The sequence below is a fragment of the Grampus griseus genome, assembly GCF_964374135.1.
Source record: "Grampus griseus genome assembly, chromosome: 6".
Classification (NCBI taxonomy): Eukaryota; Metazoa; Chordata; class Mammalia; order Artiodactyla; family Delphinidae; genus Grampus; species Grampus griseus.
In genome coordinates, this window is record NC_139000.1 from 89,459,855 (window position 1) to 89,478,084 (window position 18,230).

At 38.9% G+C, this 18,230-nt stretch overlaps 2 protein-coding genes across 6 annotated transcripts in view; one reads left to right on the forward strand and one right to left on the reverse strand.

Moving 5' to 3' along the window:
* ECM2 (extracellular matrix protein 2) overlaps positions 1 to 5,854 on the forward strand; it is a 36,647-nt gene extending 30,793 nt beyond the window's left edge. For 3 of the 4 annotated variants that reach the window (XM_082655936.1, XM_082655933.1, XM_082655934.1), the window contains exons 9-10: positions 753 to 1,079; positions 4,684 to 5,854. In XM_082655936.1, the coding sequence (XP_082512062.1) occupies positions 753 to 1,079; positions 4,684 to 4,852 (496 nt within the window). In that variant the 3' untranslated portion in view covers positions 4,853 to 5,854. The remainder of the gene's footprint in view (positions 1 to 752; positions 1,080 to 4,683) is intronic. The other variant, XM_082655935.1, reaches the window with a different exon arrangement.
* The window catches only part of CENPP (centromere protein P), a gene marked incomplete at its 5' end in the record, with an annotated part of 225,545 nt that overhangs the window by 78,425 nt on the left and 128,890 nt on the right, over positions 1 to 18,230 (reverse strand). The window lies entirely within an intron of this gene.

Sequence of the window (18,230 nt, forward strand, 5' to 3'; positions counted from 1 at the left end):
GCAGCGTCAGGCCCTGGCAGCAGCTGCATCAGAGCAAATCTGGAGTCATGTGGTGAGGGAATGAGGGATCTGAGTGGCACCATGGGGACAGGCATCTTTCAGAAGCAGGAGAGAGATGAAAAGAGGCCTTGAGGGCCAATTAGGTTCAGCAGGATGTGGCAGTGGCAGGGCAACTGAGTCTTCATCAGGTGAAAAGTCTTCATGGGGTGGGCAGAAGCCGCAGGTAAGGCTCTGAAAAAAGCCAGATAGTTTACCACATTTCCCAGATCTTCTGGCTTATTAACAACCTTTTCTAGATGCCTCATTCTCACCCCAAGTCCCAGATCCCAGGTCATCAGATCAAATGTGGAACAAGAATGCAAAAACCCCTCAACACTGCTACTTTCTTGCTGGAACCAGAGATGATTTTACGGTTTGATGTCAGCTTGGACTCTGGACTTCATTTCTGATACAAGTTTGACCTTAGAGATATTTGGGGGACCTCTTTGGGTCTCAGCATTACCCCTGGGATATGAGTTTTTCTCTCTGAACTCTGGTGCTCCTCTATTAGAGAAGAACTCAAGCAGCTGTGTGGTACCCGGGTAAGAGCACTAGCCTTGCAGCCAGACCACCATACAGCCACACTTGCACTGGGAATCATTACAGCACACTAAGTACTGGCAGGAAAATGGACAAGCATCTTGACTGGCTTGTCAAAACTTAGAGCTTACAGTCACTGCCCTGAAGTCCCCACTCTGTTTACTCTTTTCTAGAAATCTAGAATCAATTGACCTCTCCTACAACAAGCTCTACCACGTCCCCTCCTATCTACCCAAGTCGCTGCTGCACCTTGTGCTCATCGGCAACCAGATAGAGCGCATCCCTGGCTTTGTGTTTGGTCACATGGAACCAGGCCTGGAATACCTGTACCTGTCATTTAATAAACTTGTGGATGATGGCATAGACCAAGTTTCCTTCTATGGGGCTTATCATTCTCTGCGAGAGCTGTTTCTGGATCATAATGAATTAAAATCTATACCACCTGGGGTACCAGAAATGAAAGCACTACATTTTCTGAGATTGAACAACAACAAGATACGGTAAATTCTGGCCTTTTCAAGTATCCATTTAAATTGTCATGGGTGACAAAATATAGGATTAAACAACAATGACATGATGTCTGGAATTTACTTTAAAGAAAAAAAGTGACAAGAGGTTGCATTAAACAAGATTGGCAAATGTTAATGATTGTTGAAGCTGGATGATAATAGGTATGTAAGGATTCACTATAGTGTTTTTTCTACTTTTCTATGTATGCAAACTTCCATAGTAAAAAAATGTAAAAATAGAGTATGATTATATAATACCTAGAACCTTAGAGGCATGTTCAAGTGAGGCTTCAATGCAGTAGACTATGGTGCTAATCCCACCTCCATATGTAATTTCAAACACTGTAATCTGTAGAACACAAAACCTAAGTATATGCTAAAATTAAAATTGCTTCTATCAAGATTTTTCTGAAGACAAAATTCTGAATAAATTTATTGAGACTCAGCTCCCTCACTTCTGAGGATACATTTTTCTGTGTGTGTTCTGTCTGCTGACAGAGTCATCACCCCTGCCTAGAAAGTATGAATGTCTCAAGAATTAATCTGGAACGCTTTGTTAGTGCAGCCAACGAGGGAGGCAGATCCCAGAGCTCTGTGGGCCTGTCCTTGGAGATTATACCCCTTACTCTTTTACCTGTCTCTACATTTCCAAACACAAACTCCTGAAAAATAAAACAAAGAAAGAGTCAAAAGTTTATAGGGGAAGAGGTGGGGATGGGAAAGGCTTTAAAGATTCAGAGTCAAAATTTTTGGGCCAAAATAATTCCTAGGTCATGCTTATATGCTTCCTATTGCATTGCATCAGGAGGCATACAATATCTGTTCCATTCTGGTGGGATTTAGGCAGTCACGGCCTGATATCTCCATTATAACCTTTCTCCTCCACCACTGAACCAATGGTTTTTTCACTCACAGATGCTTATTGCTTGCATCTGTTATTTCCTTAGGGGTAATAAAATGGTGAATTTCTATTTTTGTCATCCTTTCCACATTTTATAGCTGGACTTCCTCTGTAAATAATATTCTCTTTTCAGTTAGGGCAACTTTGTTACTCTGAAAGGTAGGCTCAGTTCTTTTCTTTAAACTGCCTAGCAGAGTAAGAAGTTGGTTACATATTTGTAACTGTGTGAGGTGATGGATGTTACCTAAACTTACAGTGGTGATCATTTCAACCACATACACATACATCAAATCATTACGTTGTACACTTTAAACTAATACAATGTTATGCCAATCTTTATAAAACTGGAAAAAATTATATATATGCATTAAACATGAAGGAAAAGGACTATAAAATATATTAAAATTTTAACAGTGGCTGTCTCAGGATAAAAAAGAAATTGGTGCCTAAATATTTTTGCTTTATTAATTTGTTTTTGGCTTCCTCTCTTTCTCTGGAGAATCAGTATGAACTTATGGCTTTATATATTAAGAATGTTTCAATCAACTGCAATCATTGTTCTTAAACTGTCCCATCTTTGGCCAATGGTAGCCCTTCGAGTTGGTTCCTGTGTCCTTGGATAGGCCTCTGTAGATCTTGAATGGCTCACTTTTATATTCCCCACTACAGCCCGATGCCAGCCTTCTTCCAAAGAGCCCTAGCTCCTCTCACTGGGGAATCGTGTTCAGAGGCCCCAATCTGGGCACCAGGCATCTTCCTTTCAAATGTGTTGTTACTGTTTCAAGGCCTTTCAGTGGACTGCCAGAAATATGTATTTTGTGAAGAAAAAAAATGAGTTCATACTGATATTTCCAAGTCAAATTTAATGTTATAGAGAAGTCCTTCTGTTTTAAACTTGCTTATCTTACACTGAAAATCTAGGTTCCCAACAATAACTTATATTTACTATAAACAATAGTTTCAAAATGATAATACCATTATTACAACTAACAACAAAAGTATTTAATTAAGTTTTTATGTTTTTAGTAGTTCTACTTGTCCTAAGAATATGTTCCATGAAGGATGTATAGCTTAAATACAGAAGTTTTCTCTGTAACAATAGGTCAACAACTTAATATTCAGATAGGTCTTTAATTTGCTTTGGTTTTTAGGAATTGCTACTTTCTATATAATATTTTTTATATGCCTGTCCCTTATACCATACTCCACCCTTTCCCATAGGTTAAGTTTTTTAAAATTTATTTTTGGCTGCACTGGGTCTTCATTGCTGTGCACGGGCTTTCTCTAGTTGCGGTGAGCGGGGGCTACTCTTTGTTGCAGTGCGCAGGCTTCTCATTGCAGTGGCTTTTCTTGTTGCGGAGCATGGGCTCTAGGCGCTTGGGCTTCAGTAGTTGTGGCATGCAGGCTCTAAAGCACAGGCTCAGCAGTTGTGGCGCACGGGCTTAGTTGCTCCGCGGCATGTGGGATCTTCCTGGACCAGGGCTCGAACCCATGTCCCCTGCATTAGCTGGCGGATTCTTAACCACTGCGCCACCAGGGAAGCCCCTAAACTTTTAAATTAATTTCCCATTGATGATCCCAGTGTTATTTTTTTAAAATATAAGCATACATACATGCATTCATATTCCCCACTGTCTCTCACAATTATTATACAAATTATTACACCAAACGATTATTAATTTTTTCTCTCTGGAAAGAGTGTATATTTTTCTGTTCTTCACTTTTAAAAATTGTCAGTATATCCTGGATAGCACTCCGTATAAGTATGTAGAGAATTTCCTCAGTCCTTTTTACAGTTGAATAGTATTCCACTATATGGACATTTTATTCAACCAGTTCCTTATTGATAGACATTTGATTGTTTCCATTTTTTTAAACTATAAATAATGCCACAACGTACAACTCTGTTCAAATGTAATTTTGTATTTTTCCAATCTAACTTTGGGATAGATCCCTAGAAGTGGGATTGCTGAGTGAAAGGTATAAAATACACGTGTAATTTTGCTAGATACTGCCAAATTCCTATCCGTGGGGCTGTACTGTTTTGAATTTCCTTCAGTGATGTTTGATCCTATAGAGCCTCATCATCAGAACATGTTAATGAACTTTTGGATTTTTCTGGGAGGGCGTTGGGCAAATCTGGTGAGAGTGGTATGCCAGTATCATTTCAATTTACATCTTTCTTATCATGAATGAAATTAAGCATCATGTTTACATGCCATTTCATTTTCTCTTCTGTAAACTGGTTACCCAGGTATCTTTTTTTTTCTTCTCATTTCCCTCTCCTCCTAGGTTTTTAGGTCTTTGTATATTAGCCCTTTATCAGTAATATAAGTTGCAAATACTTTCTCCTAGTTTGTGATTTGTCTTTTAACTTTGCATTAAAAAAAAAAACAAACCTGTAGTCAATTTATTAATCTTTTCTTTTAGTGCATCTGGTTTTTGAGTCACACATAGGAAGATTTTTCCCCCACTCCCAGGGTATGACCATGTTTTATTCTACTATTCTATGGCTTCATTTTTTCACATGTAGATCTTTGACATATTTGAAATTTTTTCAGGTGTATAAGAAAAGGATCCAATTTTATTTTAAAAACAAAAGAGATTTAAAACAAATGTAAAATTTAACTCCTAAATTATGAAGGCAGAATATTACTTGGATCATTTATGACTTGCATGTCTATTTTTCCTTAGGAATATTCTTCCAGAACAAATTTGCAATTCTGAAGAAGATGGTGATTCAACCCTGGAACATCTTCATCTTGAAAACAACTATATTAAAACAAGAGAAATATCACCCTATGCATTTTCATGCATAAGATCATATTCAAGTGTCGTTCTTAAACCACAAAATATCAAGTAATTCCATGTTTTTCTTTGTCATTTGTAAATTATACTCACATATCTGTTTCAGTAGCATCTTTCATCAATAAGAGAGATATAATGTCATGTTATACTTAGTATCATTATGCTAGCCAACCTGATTCGCCAATGCACATAAGAACAACCAAAGACATATCTACAAGGTTTAGTCTTCTAGCAGTTTTAGTGAAGGTTTCAGTTTTACACTCTAGAAAGAGGCCATCTCATTGCACAGTTTTCTCATGAGAATAGGATGTTGTGTGCTACTGAACTAGACTGGAAGAATCTGGAACAAAATAAGCATGTCCTTTACAACAGATCTTAGTATTGCTATTAGCTAAGAACTCCCTAAGTCCTTTTAAAAATTATGTATATTATGGTTCAAGACCAAGAAGTTGATAACAGGAAAAAATAATAGGTAGAATTTATGAACTAGTGTTCTGTTTATTATCCTACTGTTAAAGCAATAATTTATTAATTTTCTATAAGACCCTATGATACAATTACTGGTATAAATAAACTTAATTATTGTCTTAGCTTTAGTTCCTTTTATTAATTATACGTGTGGAATTGAAACACTACTATAAAGTTAATTTCCTGGTTTTGAGAATTGTACTATGGCTAAGTATGTGGTTATTAACATTAGGGGAAGCTGGGAGAAGTGTATATGTGAATTCTATATGATTTTTGTAATTTTTCTGTAAGTCTAAAATTTCTCTGTAAGTCTAAAAAGTTTAACAGTATTTTAAGATCACCCTCATTATTCTTTGCTCAAGATCAAAAGATTTTATGGGAAGCAGTGGAGTTTGCTTAAAATATATGTTAATTTTCCTTGACTAAACCTTGTAAATGTAAACCTAATGCATAAATTTAAAAAAATTTTTGCTCCTCTGGTCATTGTTAGTACCTCTTTTCTTTGCCCTAATTTGCTCAAATGTATCCTTTTACTCAGTTCAATTTAACATAAAGCTATTAGTATTCACTATGTACTAGACCCTAACAAAACCATATAATATATTAAAATTTTCATTATATAATGATCTTTTATCTTTATTTCTAAAGTAATTTGTAAAAGACACATACAGAAACCACGTTGACTTTTCTTGTTACTCTCAGTTTTGTACCTTGAAAAAACACCAGATTAGGAACTTAAGTTCTAGTCTTGGCCCCCTTGGGCAGGTTACTCTAATTTTTCAAACTTCAGTTATTCAATCTTTTAATAGTTCTCTCACCATCCTCAGAAACTTCCAGCCCCAATTCACAGGGTCATTATGAGAACCAGAGAATAAAAAGCATCTAGGAAGTGTGGTATGCACGGTGAGTATACTTATAATTGCCAACATTTCATATAAAATTGACAGCAACCAGCATATTCAACCAAAGTTGATTATTATCTGGACAGCTTTCAAAATGTGTAAGTTTGATTTATCCCATTTAAGCTAATGTTATTTCTAAGCCCCTTTTCTTAATATCTAGGTTTTTGAGATTACAAAATGAACAAGAATAATAATATGATACAAACTGTTAGAATCAAGGGTCAAAGGCTTAAGCCAAGTTGCTAAGAAGAGAAATAAAATCCTATGGAACAAAAGTTGAGATTTATAACTAGTTTAGAAATGTAGAAGCATTGCTAATTTAAACTGGCCAAGTTGAATGTAAGAGACAGATGAAAACAAGAAGATATGGTTATTCATTTAATCAACAAGAACCCTTGTGCAATGCTTCTTGCTGTGTGAATATAAACGCATTGACATAAGTGGTTAAAGGCAACCTAAACAGTAAACAAAATTAGTGTCAGAGGGGACCCAAACTGAATAAGGTGAGTCAAAAGAATTAGCATCCTGGACAACACAGACGAATACTGAAACACTCCAGCATTCATTTCTCATTCTGACTTTAATCAGATGTGTCCCAGGTGCTGTTCTACAGAGACAGGGATGAATAGATCAGATGAGGTCCCTGCTCTCTGGCAATGCATACTGCGTTAGGGGCAATAAGCAGGAAATCAAATAGACAATCAAATCAACAGGCCAAGTGTAATGAAGTCAGCAGAACAGGGTGGTGATGCAATGAAGCATGCTGAGTTCCTGAGGCCCCTCTGCCTGGGCCTGGGGGTACTCCCAGATCGTGGGTTTCTAGAGTGTGCGAACAGCACAAATTGCAGTAAGACACAGCAATCCCTGGAAGCCTTGGAGTAACACCAGGCCCAGGAACACACTGAGACCCTATTGTGCACTCAGGGACACCCTGTTGGGAGCAGAATCTCTAGAAAGGCTAAAAATCAGAATGACTGATGAAAGCTTTGTTTTTAAGTTGTAAGATGCTTTTATTTCTGATTTTATAATTTAAAATATAAAATATATCTAGCATTGAACTTGTTTGCTTTGAAACTTCATCATACTCTGGATAGAAGCTTTAATTCCATTTTTAAAAATGTGATAAATGTCCATATAGCAAACATTGTTCATGATATATAATGTTTAAAATAAAGAGGTGTTCAGTTTGGCTTCAGAAATATGCTGTAATTACTAATACATATGTACACTAAGGAAATCCTGGCCCAGCTATGGTCTGAAAATATTAATCGTGTGTCATCTTTGCACATAAGTACGAGGAGTACTAACTAACTTTTCAATTTTGAGATTTGGCTTATTGTAGATTAAAATAGCTCAAAAAGCACTAAAGATAAGATGTGGTTAAAGAAACATATAGCCTAGAATCATAAGGAAATAATTACACCAGGAATCAGGACACCTGGGTGCCCATCTTGGTCTCCAATAATTATGTAGTCATTTTATTTTTCTGAGATCACTTGATTCAATTATAAAATAGCATGCTGTGTGACTATAAATGCATTGATGAACACATCAGTGGTTTCCAAGCATGGCTCATTAGGAGTTCATGGTGCCCTGGGGTGGAAGTGTCCCTAAAGAGGAAGTACACAGACTCTCTTCAGACAAAACTGCTTTGCTACCATCAGGAAGGGTTAGCTGCCACTGTTCCTGCCTGCCTCCCTAACCACCCTTATTTCTTGAAACCAGTAGACAAGGTACTATATAAATGACACATCAAGTTTTAAGAATCATAAGGAATATTCAGCCAAAGTCCCTGGTCCTTATCCTCTGCTCAGCTCCTCCCACACTTTCAGAGAACTTCGCTGGAGAGCTCTGGTCTGAAGAAACGCTTCTCAGGTATGCAGATTACAGCTGCCTGGACACAGCCAACCTCTGAGTATGCCAGGGCAAGGAAGTTTAGTAGATGTGTCTGTTCCTTTGGAGCTCCTAGGGTGGGATCAGCCCTGAGCACTTCTGCCACAACCAAAGACTACTGACCTCCAACCTGAAACACCCTGAAAGGCAGTCAGCATGAGTACGTGTTCTGTAGGACAGGCACAACATGGCACAGTGCTGTAGCGTGCACAGACTGGGCTCACATCCTTGTCTCTGTCAGACTGTGTCACTCCCTATGGAGAAGGCAGGTCAGGATGACCCCAGCATCCTGAGGGTGAGTGTGTGGCGCTTGGGAATGACAGGGAGTAGGTGGCTGAGTCTGGACTTAACATGCATCTTCTGAATGAAGACCACAAAGTGGAAAGTCTGGACACCTGAGAGTGCGTATGGCACACCTCTAAATCTGAGGGTGCAGCGCACCTGGTTTGGCAGGTGCTGCCAACAGGAGCGAGAAGATACAACAATCTCTCCTTGGGCTTGTATTGTCAAATGACTCTACACACATCCCTTAGGAGTCAGGCTTGTGAGGTTAAAGTTAACTACTCTTAGGGATGACTGCTTTTATTAACATGGAAAACACCACCCACTACACTAGTTGAAATCTGCTCCTGGTCTGCATGGACACCACTAAGAGCAGTGAGGATGACACCCCATTCACACAGAAGAATGTGATTATTCCAATAACTGTTCAAACTATGTAGTATAAACCTTTAAATTCATTGGGAAGTGTTAATAAATTATAATGCTTGTTTCAAGATAATTTTAGATTTGGTAAGTATGTGGAAATTTAAGCCACAGATGATGGGTATATAGCTAAAGGATAAAATCCCAAATTTTTACTGGTGCCACACATTATGTTAAGCATAATGCTGTGTGCTATAGGCAAAAATGGCTTCCCTGACAAATTTAAATCAGGAGTAATAAAGGAAGCCTGTGGTATATACGATACGGGAAATAACGAGCACTGAGTTTGGAGAAGAAAAGATCAACAGGCTTGAGCTGGGCCTTGAAATAGGATTTGAATCAGTTGAGGGGGAAGGAATGACTGACTAAAAGAGGCATGAGCCAAGCATAGTTGAGGTTCACCAGTGGAGGAAAGATTATACAGGAAATAAGAGGCCTGGGATGGCTTGGAAGGCCAGCAAGAAGAGACCAGACTTACTGTGATGAGAAATGTAGTGCACCACCAAAAAACTCTGAAGGGAGGACTATGTCATGAAAGCAATGGTTTCAGGAAGGAAAAAGAGCCACCACTGAAATAATCTAGAAACAGAATAAGTGGGACCCACACAGCACAGGTGACAGGAAGAAGAAGCAGGAACAGGAATAGGTATGACAGAGAGTTTGAAAGAAAAAAATATCTACATTCTCATCGTGGAGATTAAGTCTGAGGGCAAGTTTGCCATAATTAGTGACCACCTGTGGTCTTCTGAGGGACTCAATCTCAGAAGGACATTATGAGCCATGAATAACTGAGAATATATTAAAAATAAAATGAACTGATTAAGTGTAAAAAGAAAGAAAGAGAATAAAAGAAAAGAAAAGAGAAGAACTATTAGTGGATAGTGATCTACCATGTAAGGGACACACACAAAGAGAAAAGGAGACAAAAAGGAGAACTGCTCTGAGTCTCACTGATACTGCTGAGAAGCTGTAAGAAAGGGACAGTTTGGGTGAGAATATGCTGAAGTTGGGTGGGGGGGGGGTGGTCACCATGGAATTCAGGCAGGAGGGTGGGAATGCACTCAGCTGGAGTGGAATCCAAAGGAAAGGATAGACATTGAGGGGCAGGTGAAGAGAAGGGCAGGGGAGCGGAACCCTAATGAGCACCGACTTCCAATTTGAAGGGGAGCAAGTACACCATAAGTCTCCATCTGACTTGAGCCATATGATCTGATCTCAAGGAGCTTCCAAGGCACAAGACAAGCTGTGCCTAGAAGCCCAGCTCCCTGGGAAGTGACCCCTCCCTTCGGCACTCGGCATCTGTTCCACCAACCTCATGAAAGACAGATCTGGTATTATGAGTTAGGTCTGCATTGATTATTTCTTTGCATGTGGGGTGTTGTACGGTAGATGGGTAGGAGGTGTATCTTGTTTTCCCCAAAAGATTGTAAAACTTAGAAGAAGAGAGACAATTCATTTCTTGGATCCCTGCATTCTGTGTACAAAGTAGGTACTAAAATGACTGTTGATTCCTCAGTCTAAACAATCAGCTCATGAGTTGTCCAAAGTTGATCTTAATACTACTCCTAAACAAAACAAAAAGAAATCTGCAAAATTTAAGGATTTTTAAAGGAAAAGCAATAAATATTTATAAAGGGTCATAAAATTAATAAGGAATAATTTCTAATTAATATTTCCTGACATGGACATTAGAAGACACAGAGTATATTTTATAAAAAATTAAGTCATGCTTTGACAACTGGTAATACTTAGTAATCAACTGATTGTTCTCCATAACAGCAACTTTGACAATGTTTTCCAAAGCCATCATTTAAACATGAATTACTAGGTTCATAGATGCTGACATAAAAGAATGAAATACTTATGTTCTGCTGTTTAAGTGAAACCTCAAAGGGCTGGGTAAAACCCTCTAGGATATCTATTCCATCTCTTTCCCTTATTTAGAAAACAGAAAGTTTCCTCATAGGAGAAGTACTTACAAATTGGTGATAAATGAATTATTCAACTGTCCATAGTTGAATTCAGACTCTCAGTCAAATTAAAATTCAAAAATATTAAAAATACTTATGGGGCTTCCCTGGTGGCGCAGTGGTTGAGAGTCCGCCTGCTGATGCAGGGGACAAGGGTTCGTGCTCCGGTCCGGGAAGATCCCACATGCCGTGGAGCGGCTGGGCCCGTGCGACATGGCTGCTGGGCCTGGGCGTCCGGAGCCTGTGCTCCGCAACGGGAGAGGCCACAACAGTGAGAGGCCCGCACACCGTAAAAAACAAACAAACAAACAAAAAAAATACTTATGAAAACAGAAGTTTCTGGCCAGCTCTAACATATACCAGATGACTCCAGGGGCCCTTAAACCCTAGAAGTCTGTGAAACAGGTGGTCCATCTCTTGAAATGAAAAAACAAGAACGAGTATCTTGGGTCTGAACTGGAATCCTTATTAGCTGTGGGCTTGGTCAAGTTACTTAGACTCTGATTTCCAGTTTCCTTGCCCATGAAATTGAGGAGAACATCTGCCTACCAAGGCTGCTGGGAAGGTTAAATAAGGTGATGTCCATGACAGGAGCACAGGGTGGACGTCAGATGAGTGTCCATTCCTTCATGGATAGGCATTGGGAAACCAGCAGGTAGGAAGGTTCAGTGACTTGCTCAAGGCTGCCAAGTCTCATAATATGGTAGATATTAATTATTAAAGGACATTGATTCCTTAGATTGTGATATACAGTGGAAAAAGGAGTGGGCCTATTACAGCAGGGCAGGAGTCAGCAAATGCTCTCCGTAGACGGCTGCACTCAAGTGGGACTCTGCAGTCATGTCAGCGTCTCTCTTGAGCTTGGCAGTCTTTGTGCTGTGTCACTGCATGCTCATATCCATCACACAGAACAGAATGAAACCAGCTTAGAACAAGGGCTAAGCAAGGGCTCAAGCCTTACCTGAGCAAGGGCTCTCTAAACACAGAGTAAAACCAGGACTCATAGAATCTAAACTACTTATTGTCATAGATATGGCAATAGTTTAGAAGCAGATTAAAAAAAAATCCTGATTATAGGAAACAAAAGTAATTCTAACTTATAAGTGTGATTCACTGTAATAATATAACACCAAAAAGGGAGAAAAACTGTATGTAAAATAGCCAAACTAGAAGAATATTTGATCAGTAAACCTGTCCTGCAGATGGATTCCTACCTCAGAGATAACCCACAAGTGGGTCTACGGGGATACAGTAAGAGTCTGCATGTAAGCCTTGGCCAGGTGCAGCATGCTCTGGGCAGATGGTTCTCCTGGGGAGTTTAAGTATTTACTATCCTTGTAAACATCAGCTCTGATTAAACCTACTCCAACAGACCCAGAGGCATTTGTGAAAGATTTTCAGAGAAACTAAAATCTACTGTAAACAGTATAGATATGTGTATATAGATATATAGATATCTATATATCTATATATCTATATATATCTATATCTATCTATCTATCTATATATAGATAGATATAGATACATTTCATCCTATATGTCTTAAACAACGCTTTGGCATATTAACGTATTACTCACATGTCGTTGCTTCAACATGCTGTACAGGAACAGTTGAAACTATAAGTCATGTTGGAATTTGGTCTGTCACACACTGTTATGTGCAAAGAGGTGAATGTTTCTAACTAGATTAATAGAGCTTAGTGATTACACAACTAAAAAATATAAAGGCATGATTTTCTTCTTTGACATTATATTTCCCTTTCTACATGAAAATGGATTAAAAAATTTACAGTCTAGCATATTTTTCCCTTTGCACAAAATGTGAAGAATGTGAATCCACATAAGGGAAAGCAGACTGCATTAAAAATAACATATGATTGCACTAAACACATATTAGTTTGGAAAAGAAAAGGAATACATCATGTTATTAGAATGTCATGGTGTGTTTCTAAGTAACAGAATCTCTGTGGTCAAATAAACTTACATTGAACCATCAGCTGATATAAGCAAATCTTTTTATAAAGTGGAATCTGCTGAAGGTTCATTTGCTTTACATAAGTTGAGAATTACATTCACAATTACCAAATTTATACATGAACTGTCTGAAATGCTGACTAGTATGTGATACTCAAAATAAAGAATGCATTATAAATTGTAAATCTACTCTAGGTCAGTAGTTCTTAACTATTTGAAGGATGGACCCCTCCCTTTGAGGATATGATAGAAGCTATGATGGACCTTCTATGCAGAAAAATACACATATACAAACACTCTGCATGTATCAAAAGGCTCATAAAACCCATCCTAAATCCTCTAGGGATCCTTGTACAATAGCTAAGAATCTGTAGGTAGAGTAACACCTTAATTAACTTCAAATAAATTTTACATGTAAATATTTCACTAGAGTTAAAGATAAATCAAAGAGTTAAAATTAATTTAAGGCAAATTGCCTTATTCCCCACAACTATTTAGCATTTATTTAGCAATATTTTTATGGCCATAGAAAAGTTGAAAGAATACAGTGAACATCTACATATTCTTCACCTACATTCACCAATTAATATTTTGTCACCTTCATTTTATCTTTTTCACTCTTTCCATATCCCTGTCTATACATATATATGTATTTGTGGGGTACAGGAGCTGGACCATCTGAATGTAAGTTGCAGATATCATGTCACCCTAGTACTTCAGTATAAGTCTCCTAAGAACAAGGACATTTTCTTACATAACCATGAGACAATGATTACATTCTCTCACATTATCAAACCCCAGAAATTTAACATCGATTCAGTTTCAACATACAGTCCATATTCAGATTTTCCCAACTGTCCCAACAATGTCCTAAATTGCTGTGCGTGTGGTATGTGTATATGTGGCTCAAGATCTAATCAGAGTTCACTTGCCTTTAGTCTCCTATAATCTAGAGTAGAAATTCTCTGCCTATGTGTTTCACCCCTTCACTTTTTGAAGGGTCCAAGCCAGCTATCATGTAGAATGTCCCCTAATATGTATTTGTCTGATTGTTTCCTTACGATTAGATTTAGGTGAAACGTTTTTGCCAAGAAACCACATAAGTGATGTCATGTACTTCCTTTTGTATCATATCAGGAGGCACAAAATGTCGGGCTGGCGTGTTATTGGTGATGCTGAGACATTGGTTAAGGTAGTGTCTTCATCTCCTTGTAATTAAGAAATATCCTGCAAGGTAAGACTTTAGGTCTGTGTGAATATCTTGCCATCCAATAACCTTTCACTTAGTGGTTTTAGCTCCCATCTTTGCCTAAATCAGTGACTATGTTGGAGGTTTCACAGTGGTGATTTTCTAACTCTGTGATTCCTTCTGTACTCATTAGTTGGCATTCCTCTACAGAAAAAGCTATGATCCTTTTGGCCCTCTTCCCTCTGTTATAAAAAGGATTTTGCATTTGATGTGCTATAATCCATTGCCATTCTTATTTGAGGTATTCAAACTATGCCTTCACCTAGCTTCTATGTTCTGTTCACAGTCCGCAGTAATCTCTGAGTGCTTTTGTGCCTGCTGGTATGATGAAATGTTTCAGGTTTACAGAATTCCTTTACAGATTCCCTGGCCCTGATCTATTACTTGACATTTTTCTCAGGGGCCTTGCTCCTTCTAATGAAAAATGGCCCTTAGAAACACAGATCTGGAAGTTAGATATGCTCACTGCTTTTAGGTCTTCTCAGTTAAAAGAGCCTGGAAATTTATTTAAAACAAAACCATTACTTGCACCCATTCCTGAAAGCAAACTGACCTTTGAGGCATTACTTAAAAATATTTGATACCTACATTTTTATTATAAATTCAACTCAATCCATTTTAAATGATAATTTATGGCATTAATTCATCTTCAGAGCAAAACATCCAACAGGATGATGACAGGAGCTCAGCCTGCAAGTTGCAGAAGCAAGTCCTTACCAGCACAGGGTATAGAAGAATGGGAGCTGAGAGCCAGGAACCAGAAGCCCATTTGAAGAAGGTTGCTGCCATGAGCTCAGCCAATTGCTGGAACTGCACAGGAATTCAGGGCCGGTTTTGTCAAACTAGTTTTTAAGATATGGTAAATTTAGACTTTGATATAAAATTTCCTCATTTTTAAAAATACCATATGCTCCAAACAAACCATATCTGTGGGCTGAATACTGCCCATGGGTCATGATCTACTGTATAAAGTCAATTCTCATTATAAACCACAGAGCCTAGTCCACCATGAAGGATGCTTGAACATTCAAAACCACCCATAAAATCATATCAAACCCATGAATTCACTTCTTTCAGAAGTTTTTGTGAATGCCTACTATATACAACCTCTGTTATGCATAAAGAGCATACATTATTTACATCCTAGGATTTGATGGTCTAGAACATTCTTGAACTAGGTATTTGGAAGGCACATCCCCTCATTCCCTCAACGTTTCGCTGACAATCCCCCATCCCATTTTGCTTTTCTTCATGGCACTTAACACCGTTCTTTGAATAAACGGATGGACAAAATTTTCCTTGTAATTTCTACTATGAGAGACTAGTACACAATCCATTCCAATGTACTCAGAAGGTTAAGGTAAATAGGGGAGGAAGCACCAGATACCAGCTGACAAACATCATAAAACTCAATCGTCTTAGTGATACTTGAGCTCAGGAAGGTGTCTCATGTGACCACAGTCACCCCTACTCCTCACCCATTGGAGTTTTAATTTGCATGAGATGATTTCTAAGGTCCTTTCCAGTTCTCATTTGTTTGGGCTTTGACCACTGTTCTCCATTTCTACATTAGCAGAAGGTCAGGAAAGGGTTTTAAAAATTATATGCAAGCGTGGCTTAAGCAATTTATTTTTATTTTCATCATGATTGGAATATATTGGGCCATGCAAGAAATTTGTGTTGATGTTCCTTTTATGCAATCAATGTTTCTGTTCATAAAATGTCAGTAGAGCGAATATTACTTTTCTAATTTTGAAACTTATCTTGTTTAAAACATAATAATGTGCAGATTATTCATGATTCCCAAAGACACTGTTTGATATAGTAACACTAATTCTCCAGTATTTAGACCAAGGCCCAACGAGGCAAAAGCCAAATAATAAAAAACAAACATGTAGAAAAGAATTAGGTCCCCTTCATAGGACCCTTATAGGAACCAAAAAAGGAAGATTTTTTCCTCACAATACTCTAGGGAAGAGGAGGTACACTGATGTGTCTGGAATGACAACCCGCAAAGGTGTGGAGAAAAAACTCCAGTTTATATCCAAATGGTGTGTTTGTGCACGCTGGGCTATCTCTGCAGTTGTGAGGTAAAGCTTCCCACCTGCAGCTCCAAGACTGTGGGAGGGGTTTTGGGCCCTGGGCTGTACCTCTAGTCACAATGTCAGCAGAATAGGGTGAATAAGCCAGAAAGACCACCTGCATCTTGGCATTATACTCCAGGGCCCATTTCTTTCCCTAAGCCTTCTGACTAAAGAGCACAACAGCATGCTGGAGGAAGATAAGCTCAGGGCTCACAAGTGAGGAGAGGAGAGAGGCTGCAACACATCTTTAGAAAAACAATCTCACAGGAAGTGCCTCCCAGCTCTCTAGACAAGGTGGCAGAACCCTGCCTAGACGGGTGGTCGCGGGGCAGATGCCATGACTGAGAGGTGAGGAGAGGCTGGTAGAATGATGTGGGAGAGGAACACTGTGTGAGCACAGGTAAAGGTAGAGAGTGGGAGGCACACATCCCACTGAGAGGAGGCGCTGCCACTCAGCCCCAGCCAAGTGTTGCCATGCAAAAACAGGAGCCACCCAGTGGCAAGGCTTTACTTATCAAGAGAAGTTGAAACTTCATAATTTTTTTTTTTTTTTTTTTTTTTTTGCGGTACGCGGGCCTCTCACTGTTGTGGCCTCTCCCGTTGCGGAGCACAGGCTCCGGACGCGCAGGCTCTGCGGCCATGGTTCACGGGCCCAGCCGCTCCACGGCATGTGGGACCCTCCCAGACCAGGGCACAAACCCGTGTCCCCTGCATCGGCAGGCGGACTCTCAACCACTGCGCCACCAGGGAGGCCCCATAATTAAAAAAATATATTTTATTTATTTTTTTTGGCTGCGTTGGGTCTTCATTGCTGCGTGTGGGCTTTCTCTAGTTGCAGCAAGTGGGGGCTACTCTTCGTTACGGTGCACGGGCTTCTCATTGCAGTGCCTTCTCTTGTTGCAGAGCACAGGCTCTAGGCGCGTGGGCTTTAGTAGTTGCAGCACGCGGGCTCAGAAGTTGTGGCTCACGGGCTCTAGAGCACAGGCTCAGTAGTTGTGGCGCATGGGTTCAGTTGCTCCACAGCATGTGGGATCTTCCCGGACCAGGGCTTGAACCCCTGTCCCCTGCATTGGCAGGCAGATTCTTAACCACTGAGCCACAAGGGAAACCCCACAATTTTTAAATATAGAGCAATTCTACCTGACAGAAACACATACACGAGCCTCAAATGACAGATCAATGAATGCTTAAAAGTTCATAGCTACACTCCAAATGGAAATTAACCCAGTTAAATGAATATATATATGAATATACATATAAAATATATAATTTCTGGCATATTCATACAGAAGAATGTTATATAATATGGGTATACCTTGGAGATATTGCATGTTTTGTTCCAGACCACTGTGATAAAGTAAATATTTCAATAAAGTAAGTTACACGTACTTATGGGTTTCCCAGCGCACTATACTGTGATCTATTAAGTGTGCAATATCATTCTGTCTTAAAAAAAAAGAACAAAACTTAATTAAAAAGATTTTATTGCTAAAAATGCTAACCATCGCCTGAGGCTTCTGCAAGTTGTAGTAGTAATATCAAAGACCACTGATCATAGATCACCATAACAAATATAGTAACAAAGGAAAAGTTTGAAATATTGCAAATTACCAAAATGTGACACAGAGACATGAAGTGAGCAGATGCTGTTGGAAAAATGGCACCAATAGATTTGCCCGACACAGGGCTGCCACAAACCTTCAGTTTGTCAAAAAACACAGTATCTGTGAAATGCAATAAAGTGAAGCGCAATACAAGAAGGTATGCTTATAATGAGAATGAACAAGCTATTGCTAACCACAATGACCCGGATGGATCTCTAAAACATAACGCTGAATGAAGAAAGCCAGACTCAGAAGAGAATGCACTGTATATATAAAGTTCAGAAAGCTATGGTTTTTGAAGTCAGACAGCGGCCTCCTCTGAAGACAGAGTGATTCTGAGGGGTCCAGGAGTGCTGGGATTTCTTGATTAGGTGTTTGTGAAAATTAATTGAGCTGTACCATTACAATGTTTATTTTTTTGTAACGTATACTTCAGTTAAAAGTTAAAAAAACAAAACAAAACACTGTGAAGGACACAGATTTCTGCCCAAGGAGCTTCTCATTTATGGCCACTGCTTTGATGGAGCTCAGGTTAATAAAATCCAGTTCAACACTCACGATGTCCCAATTCATCAAGGTAACAG